Source organism: Grammomys surdaster, unplaced genomic scaffold (genome assembly GCF_004785775.1).
Source record: "Grammomys surdaster isolate TR1022 unplaced genomic scaffold, NIH_TR_1.0 126278, whole genome shotgun sequence".
In the NCBI taxonomy this organism is placed as follows: Eukaryota; Metazoa; Chordata; class Mammalia; order Rodentia; family Muridae; genus Grammomys; species Grammomys surdaster.
In genome coordinates this window covers 2,596,928-2,606,353 of record NW_021621078.1, presented here as the reverse complement: position 1 = coordinate 2,606,353, position 9,426 = coordinate 2,596,928, and the positions used below count along the sequence as shown (strand labels likewise).

At 50.6% G+C, this 9,426-nt stretch overlaps 1 protein-coding gene across 1 annotated transcript in view; it reads left to right on the top strand.

The window, feature by feature from the left end:
* The first annotated feature begins 7,346 nt into the window (after positions 1 to 7,346).
* Positions 7,347 to 9,426, top strand: part of Rhbdl3 (rhomboid like 3) — a 55,644-nt gene continuing 53,564 nt past the window's right edge. Inside the window, exons 1-2 of the mRNA XM_028759376.1 lie at positions 7,347 to 7,717; positions 9,150 to 9,173. Coding sequence (XP_028615209.1) covers positions 7,607 to 7,717; positions 9,150 to 9,173 — 135 coding nt within the window. The 5' untranslated portion in view covers positions 7,347 to 7,606. The remainder of the gene's footprint in view (positions 7,718 to 9,149; positions 9,174 to 9,426) is intronic.

The window sequence follows — 9,426 nt, the reverse complement described above, 5'->3', positions numbered from 1 at the left end:
CAAGGGCATTTATACCATCACGGACAGGAGGCTGTACTGTTTGTTGGTTATTTGCTTATTTTTGTTGCAGTGTTAGGTTGAGCCTCCTGTACTAGGTCAGAGCTCTGCCTCTGAGCCCTATACTTTACCTCTTACAGTGAACAATTTGATGTGGGGAATGGGTATTCAAACCTCCTCCAGGCCCAGGGATCTTAATGTGCCTGTTTGTAAAGTGGAGGCTGTTGTATCTGTTCTTTGGACCTTTCTGAGGATGACTTGAAATGACAAATGAGGAAATGCGCTGAAACAAAGGCGAGCGCATGCGAGTGTATCAGTATTATTATGCATAACCATCTTTTCTCCATAACATAAAACTTGTCTTTTGTTGGAGGCTGAAAGTAATAACTATGTAATTAGACTTTGTGTCATATCAAGCCAGGCATGCTCTGTTTTTCATTAAACAGACATTTGTTTGGCTTCTACCGTGTGTAGCCTTGTGGATTGTGATGGATGTGAAAATTGAGTAAACCGTAATTTTCTTCAAAGAATGCTCATGCTGATATCAGGAAGATAAAACTTAGATTAATGAAATGCAAGGTCAAAGGAAGGAAGGAAGAGCTTCAGAGGAAGAAGGAAGGGCCCGGCCTGCCTTGATGGGACGATTGAGGAATGGGGTCTTCACCAGAGAGACAGGCAACATGGCAGGACCTTCATCCAACAGTGTGCCTAACCACTGTGCAACCAGACATCCAGGCCCAGAAATGGGACCCTGGGGACTAGCCAAGTCCCAAGGAGATGGCAGGGAAGGAAGGTGAGGTGAGGCAAAGCAGCTGGCAGGGGATCTGAATGCCTGATTAGATCCATCTTGGGACTGGCAGTTTCCTCTGGGCCTTTTTGAGCTCAACCACTGGGTGCCCAAACCTCTCTTTGAAAGGCTTTGGTGTCTGCGAACCTAGACATCTTTCAATAATGATTTAAGTTGCTCAAAAAAGTGAGGGCCCTGGGGTGAAGAGACGAAAGGAAAGGAAAAAACTCTGCTTGGCAGCTGTGTTCTGCTTGATCTCACAGACAGCGGGCAATGCGGAGGAATGCCTGAGCTGGGGATGGAGGTGGTGGATTCCAAGTGACCGCCTCCTCCTGGAGCTAGGTCTGCTGTTTGGACTTGCAGACTTCAAACATGACTGGGGGATTCCTGGAAGACAAAAGAATTCAGGGCTGAGCCTTGGATCTCAGTCAAAAATAACTCATGTCTTCATTTCAGGCAGGCAAAGGCGGCAGCCCAGGGCTGATTTGCTGGCTTCTCAGAAGACCGAAGCTACAGGTGCGCTGAGGGGGTCAGCTTAGATTCGCTGAGGAAGGGGCGTGGCTCTGGGTGCAGAAGATGGGAAACCCACCTGTAAGAGGTTATCATGACGAAAGGCTGCCCGTTAAATCCTGCTTCTGGGTGCTGCCTGCCATTTGCTTTGAGTGTTAATTATAGCCCTTAGTGTTCTTTCCCTGGGTTCTCATTAGCTTTAGGTATCCACAAACAAACTGCTTTCTTCCCTGCCTCTTCCTGCCCCACCTCCCTTGGGGGAAAGGAAGGTCCCTCCTGGCTTTCTCCGGTTTGGGGGTTGGAGGTCAGGATCTTATGCATGCACCAGGCCTGTACTCAGCTGATGAGCCCTACTCTGAGCCCCTTCTGGTTTTTCAGTGACAGCTAGGTTGTTCAAGTTGTGAGGCCCAGCTTAACATCCCTTGGAGGGTATGCTTAAGAGACAGCCCGCTGACATTCTCCCTGCCACATCATGCCACTGGGCTGTCATTAGAGGCTTATCTAATATTCTTCCAGGAGGCCAGGCTTGGCTCTTTTTCTAACAGTTTGTAATCTCAGCACCTTAGGCAGGGTCTGGCAAATAATGGACACTCACAACACGCGTTAGTCGAAAGATGCTGTTGAGCAGCTGCCAGCTCAATCCTCCTGAAGTGCTGCTTGGGTTGGAAGCTGACTGATTCTCCACCGATAGCTGGACAAGGGCCAGCCTCCTCAGACCACATTCAAGGACTTTCTCAATGCGGCCCTCCTCTCTGGCTTTACCAGCTGTACGCTGTGCCCATCCGCTAAACTGTTTTCTGTCAAGGTCTGCCTCTTTCTTTACCACAGCTGTTCTCTCCATGCAGGAACCCTAGACACTGGATCCCAAAGCTGCCATTCTCGAGCCAGGCTGTGGTGGCGCTCGCCTTTAATCCCGGCACTTGGGAGGCAGAGGCAGGCGGATTTCTGAGTTCAAGGCCAGCCTGGTCTACCAAGTGAGTTCCAGGACAGCCAGGGCTACACAGAGAAACCCTGTCTCGAAAAACCTGAAAACAAAGCAAAAAAAAAAAAAAAAAAAAAAAAAAAAAAAAAAAAAAAAAAAAAAAGCTGCCATTCTCAGGTTCATCTCAGCAGTACTCTCCCTCAAGTTTGAGCCATTCTCCCCAGTGCTGTGATTTGGATAAAGTTCCCCAAAGGTCCATGGATTAAAGGCTTGGTCCAAGCTTGGAGCTCCTGGGAACTTTAGCAGGTCGTTATGTCCTTGGGGTTTGGTTTCTGATTGCAGGGGCCCATTCTTCCTTTCTTGTTCTTCTCAGGCATTAGGGATGCAGTTTTATGTCACATACCCTGCAACCTCGTGCTGCCTTACCGTAGCCCCAAAGCAACCAGCCCAATCAATCATGGACCTCCACAAGTGTGAGCCACAGCTAATCTTCCCCCACCTGTCTGGTTTTGGAGACAGAGTCTCACTATGTCACTATGTTTCACTAAGCCTTGGCTTGGTTGCCTGAAATTTACTACATAGACCAGGTTGACCTTAAACTCATAGAGATCTGCCTGCCTCTGACTCCCACATACTGGGATTAAAGGTGTGGGCACAACCACACTAGCTAAACTTTTTTTCTTTATGAGGTATTTGTGACAGGTATTTTGTTACACTGGCAGAGAGTTGGCTAACTACCCAGGACTTTATCTTGTTCTCAGTTACTTTACTGTTTTGTCAGGAACGTCAAGAAGCCATGGAGCCTTGGGTAAAGCTCAGTAGTCGAGGTCTCACCTAGCATGTATAAGATCCAGGTTTGACCTCAGTAACACACACACACACACACAAACATACATACACACATAAACACACATACACATATATATGTATATACACATACATACCACACACACATATATACATACATACACACATACAGGTATACACACATACCACACACACATAAACATACATACACACATACATGTATATACACACATATACATACATACACACGTATGTACGAATATATGTATACACACACTAGACTCACACATGGTCTCAAAATTCATGTGTAGTACTCTCCCAGGACCTCTGGCATGAGTGAAAGTGGCCATTCTTTTCTCTATCTTTTTTCAGAATGTCCCAGCACTCTGGTTGCCTTATGTTGGAATGGGACTAAAGTTACTAAAGCTATCAGATAGATCTTTTTTTTGTTTGTTTTTGTTTTTGAGACAGAATTTCTCCATCTAGCCCTGACTGACTTGGAACTCACTCTGTAGATCAGGCTAGTCTTTTTCTTTTGTTTTGTTTTTTCGAGACAGGGTTTCTCTGTGTAGCCCTGGCTATCCTGGAACTTACTCTGTAGACCAGGCTGGCCTCCAACTCAGAAATCCTCCTGCTTCTGCCTCCCAAGTGCTGGGATTAAAGACATGAGCCACCACTGCTGGTCGAGGCTAGTTTTGAACTCACAGAGATATGCCTGCCTCTGCCTCCAGAGGTGCTGGGATTAACCTTCTCTTGAAGGTTTCTAGGGTTGGCTGCAGGCTACAAGTCCCATGTGCTCAGGGCATGCGCTACATAGCTGCAGATTCCCCAGGGTTCAAAGACGAGTCAGGCTGTGTGGTGAGGCCAGGCATCCCTGAGGATACGGGACAAAAGGCAGACTCCGGGATGCAGAGATTGGGTGTTACAGATGGTCTTACTGGTTGCCAAATCTAAATAGTCATTTTCCTTCCAGCACAGGTTCCTGAAGGGCTGATTCCTGGGGAGAGCCCAGGGTTCTTTCCTAGGAGGTTTGGGAACATCGGTGAGATTGAGCACCTGTTTGAGGGCCAGAGATGGTACTCTAAGGTCCTCCTCCCCTTTGTTCTAACTGCTGATACTCATGCGACCTCTCAACCTCAGTCAGAGGGATTTATTCATTTATTATTGTATGTGTGTGGATGTTTTGTCTGCATGTCTGTCTGTATATTATGTGTGTGCAGAGCCCAGGCAGGTCAGAACATCTGAGACTGGAATTACAGGGTTTTTTTGTTTTTTTGTTTTTAAGAATTATTTTGCGCCGGGCGGTGGTGGCGCACGCCTTTAATCCCAGCACTTGGGAGGCAGAGGCAGGCGGATTTCTGAGTTCGAGAGTTCGAGCCTAGCCTGGTCTACAGAGTGAGTTCCAGGACAGCCAGGGCTACACAGAGAAACCCTGTCTCGAAAAACAAAAACAAAAAAAAACAAAAACAAAAAAACAAAAACAAAAAAAAAGAATTATTTTATTTATTTTATGTACATGAGTATACTGTAGCTGTTTTCAGACACACCAGAAGAGGGTATCAGATCCCATTACAGATGGTTGTCAGCCACCATGTGGTTGCTGGAAATTGAATTCAGACCTCTGAAAGAGCAATCAGTGCTCTTAACCACTGAGCCATCTCTCCAGCCTGAGTTACAGTTTTGAGCCACTGTGTACATTCTAGAAGTCAAAATTTAGTCACCTAGAAGAGCAACCAGTGCTGCTGAGCCATCTCTCTCCAGCCCCTTCTTATTTACATATGAATGAGATGAAGTCTTACATCCAGGCCTCGTGTGCAAATCTATAATTCCAGCTCCTTGGACGAATGAGATAGGAAAAGTTACTAGTTCAAGGCCAACTTTAGCAACTTAATGCAAAGTAGTTTCAGAATAAAAGAGAAAAGAAAGAAGGAAGAGAGAGAGTAAAGAAAGAAGGAAGAGAGAGAGTGAGAGAGAGTGTGTGTTGGTGTATTGCCCTGGCCTCTAATACAGGACATTATAAGCATTCAAATAACCCCACTGTCTCAGCCTCCCAAGTAGCTGGGTCTAAAGGCTCCTGCCGCTGCATCAGACTAAGAGGAATCTTTTCTTTCTTCTTCTTTTTTTTTTTTTTTTGGTTTGTTTTTTCGAGACAGGAGGTTTCTCTGTGTAGCCCTGGCTGTCCTGGAACTCACTCTGTAGACCAAGCTAGCCTCGAACTCTCGAACTCAGAAATCCGCCTGCCTCTGCCTCTCAAGTGCTGGGATTAAAGGCGTGCGCCACCACCGCCTGGCAGGAGGAATCTTGATGTTACTGTCCTGATCACTGTTCTTCGTGTCTTCCTGCTGCCATTAGGATGGAATCCAAACTTCATTCTCAGGGAACTAGCAGCCCTCTCATTCCTGCCCCAGGCTTCTACTGATGCTGTACTTTAATTTCCAACCATGGCAAATCCCTTGCAGTTCCTCTTCCACTCTGCATGCTGTCGTCCCCTCTGCCTGGGTCGCTTTGTCACCTGCTACATGCTTATGGAAGCGCTTCCTTTGGGAAGACTTCCTGGATCCACAAGGAATCTTTTCCTTTCAGTCTGTATGGCTCCTGAGCTTCTGTGGACTCCAAGACTTGTTGAGCATAACAGTGTGCCCCACCTCCACATGCACACCAATTTATGGAGGGCAGAGTTTGTCTTTTTTTTTTTTTTTTTACTCATCTCTGTACCCTCAGAGATCTCCCCTAGTGATTAATAAGAGCTCAATAAATGTTCAGCAATTTTGCCAAGTCTGCAAAGGTAACTTCCCCATGAAGAGGTGACTGAGTTGGATCTGTTGCTAAGCGCTGTTCCCGAGCTGGAGAAGAGAAAGCATGTGAGGAATAGCTGGGGGGAGGGGGGGTCAGTAGGTGCTAGGTATCTCTGCAGAGTGGCCTTCTCTTCCATGCACCTGTCTCCTTCCAATCCCCCAGCAACCAGGCTTTCAGAGCCATCTCTGCTGCAAAGGTCTGGATGTAACAGAGCCAGCACCGCTCAAGCTATGTGAAGCCAACAGTAGCAGAGGTTGGAGAGGCCGGGACCCTGGCCCTCAGGGCCCCCAGCAGCTGCTAATCCTTGTAGATTTCTTTTCAAAAAGAATTCAGCCTCTCTTCTGTCCCCTAAAGGCAGTATTCAAAAATCACACCCCCATGCAGACAGTTTTATTTACAAGGAAATCTTGGCAGGATCTTGACTTGTTAGTAGAGTAGAGATGGGGGAGGGGTGGCGAGAAACAAAAATAGTTGAAATGATCACACTTTCTGAAACCGAGATGAAAATTGGTGCCTGTTGCAAACTCACCTAATTAGGATGGAACTGATTTCCTTCTATGTTTAAGGAGAGTAGTCAGTGCTGGGCGAGATGGTCACAGATTGGATCCTGGGGTTGCAGGATGGAATTACATTTGCCTTAAGAAAATGAAGGCGTTAATTGCAATTTCTGATAATAAAAATATCCTTCTGACAGGACGTCGAGAGGGGTAACGGTAATGCGAAGAGGCTAAAGGGCCTTGGTTCTGTATGTAGGCTGCCTGCAGGGCTGAACCAGGAATGAGCCCCTGAGCCTCCCTGGGGAGCATCTACCCCCAGCCCGGCACAAATTATAGTCATGTGAGAAGATCGCTTTTCCCACAGGTAAACTGCCCTTCACTTTTCTCTTTTAAAGATCCTTTATTGCTTTGCTAACTTCATTCCTGCTTTTTAGTTTTAGTTTTTTGTTTTCCCCTGCCAGGCGCCCCCACCTCGCCCCCGTCTGGCTGGGCACTTTCCTGTATTTAACATGGTCAAGAAACCTGAGCAGGGCATACAGCTCTAGATGGAGAGGTAGGGCGAAGGTTAGGATTTGGGGTCCCAGACCACCTGACTTTTCTCTCATCTCTAGGCTTTCCCAGACCTCCCAGAATCCAAGACCACAGCGAACAGACGTCTTAAGGGTGGCTAGTGGAATCCAGTTCTCACATCTCACTCTCAATTCAGTCCTAGTTAACCCCGACATGGCCAACTTCATGAGAACCTCGCTTCTGCTTCCGTCACACAATCTGCTGCCTTCAAGTGATGGATAACCCGGTGCGGAGCTGAGCAGACTGAGGGCAACCCAGTCCCCATCCCTGGGCCGTAGGAGCGGCGGCTTGCAGCCTGCCTCGCTGCAGCCAGCCCTCCCTCCTTCCCTCCCTCCCCGCGGGCAGCCTAGGGGGCGGGGGCCCCGCGAGCAGCCCCGCCCCCGCCGCGCGCCACCCCGGAGGAGTCCGTGGGGAGGAGGAGGCTCGCGCGCAGAGCGGGGGCCGCGCAGAGCGGGAAGGAGCGCGGGGAGCGGTAGGACCCGGCTGGCCCAAGGGCGCCCTGGCCTCCGGCCCGCGATAGAGGCCAAGAAGTTTGGCTGCTAGGGGCTCAGCGCCCCGGGGTCGCCGGGGTCGCCGGGGCCGCAGTGAAGGCGGCGGGGAGAGCAGAGCCATGGGGGCGAGCGCGGAGGCGGCGAGGCGCGCAGCTAGCTTCTGGAGCAGCACGGCCCTGGCGGCGCAAAGTTAGCCCGGCGCCCCGGGACGAGCGCCGCAGCCTGTGCCATGGGCGAGCACCCCAGCCCCGGCCCCGCAGTGGCCGCCTGCGCCGAAGCGGAGCGCATCGAGGAGCTGGAGCCCGAGGCCGAGGAGCGACTACCCGCCGCGCCAGAAGACGTGAGTGCCCCCTCCTGTGTCCCTCAAACTTTCTGGGGGGCGCCACGCGGGGAGACGCCACAGCCTCAGCTCCTTACCCCGGAGACAACTTGGAGGCTTCAAGGTTATGTCACCGGAGCGTCCGGGATGAGTCGGTGGCCCCGAGCGTAGTCGAGATGGGTCTTCCCCAAATGCAAGCGCTGGCACTCCACCCCGCTCGGGTTCCCGCGGCTTCACTGCGGGACACAGCCCCGGCTACTGCGCCGGAAACCTGTCGGCTGCTGAGCCCCCTCCCCGAGGCTGGTGCAGTGCTCGGGACACGGCGTTTTCCTGCAGAGGCGGCCGCGTCACTGTAGTGACTCCCCCTCCCCTCCCCTCCCCTCCCCTCAGCGACCTGCGGACTCTGCAAGCCCCGGGAAGGAACCGGCGCCGCAGATCCCCAGTCTCTGAACAGCACAGACCAGTCTGGGGACCCCTTCTCCGCTGCCAGATTAGCTCCCACCCGGCGTCAGCCTTGTCGCGACACTGATTGAAATTCAAACTGATCTCAGAATCTGAACCCAGCCAGAGCTAGAAGAGCTAGCTGGGACGAAATGCTCCCAGCAGGGGGCTCAGGAGTCCCTGACCACGACGCTGCCTGGAACGGTCCCCAGGGGCAGGCTAGGGAGGGGCTACACCAGAGGGCTTTCCTGCCATCTGCCGCTTAGATCTCTTGTCCACTGTCCTGGGAGGCGAGGTAGGATCTGGGAAACCCCGGGCCCTTGAGTTGATAAAAACTACTCCTTCTCGGCACCCTGCCTCTGACCTGTCCCTCCTTCAGGGTGAAATTAAGCCAAAAACCCCAACCTACAAAACCACAGCCAGCAAATCTGAATGGGCCGGGAGTCTAACATCTCAAAGGTGTGCGTGACTAAACCTGTCACTTTCTCCTGGCCCTAACTCCCGAGAGTCTTAGGTATTCAGTACTTAACACTCAGTCTTGGAAGCATGTTGGGGAGCACACACACACACACACACACACACACACACACACACACAGTCAAGCAGGCAAAATTAGTGCTCAAGCAGGGGTGAGTCTTCTGAGTAGAGTCCTCCAACAGACAGGATCTGAAGGGTAGTGCACGTGTGCTCCGGGAGTAGATGTGGATCTGACCTTTCGGTAGCAGAAGTTATCAGAAACCCGAAGACATGGTTGGGAATCGTCCTTGTTCTCATTCCTGCATCTGACTGTCCCACCTCCAAGACATCCCATTTCCACACCCTACTGTGCGTTTTCTGCCTTCACTCACACGGGGGATTTTCAGGTTTCTTTTGGTGGGCCCCTGAGCCTGGTTCTGACTGTTGGGCAACGGCTGGGAGGTGATGTCAGAAACCTCAGGGGTCTACAGAAACCTTGGTGATAAGTGCCTTTCTTTCTCTTCTTCCTCTCCCGCATGGCCTTCCTCTCTACCAGCACTGGAAAGTCCTGTTTGAAAAGGTATGTGAGCAGTTAAATACCTTTCTTCCTTCCAGTCCTGCCTGAAACCGGTCTCAGTCTCCCTGCCTGACTGCGTGGGCTTCCCTAGCTCGGTGCTCCGGAGATGGTGACGTGCTGTGGAGGCGTGGCTTAATACATATAGGGCGGAGCCACACTGTGCTCTTGGTATCCAGAGACAGCAATAGGCTCCCTAGAGAGAAATCTTTCCTGCTTCCAAATTCTCCTTGCACTATGGCTGGGCTTATACTACCCA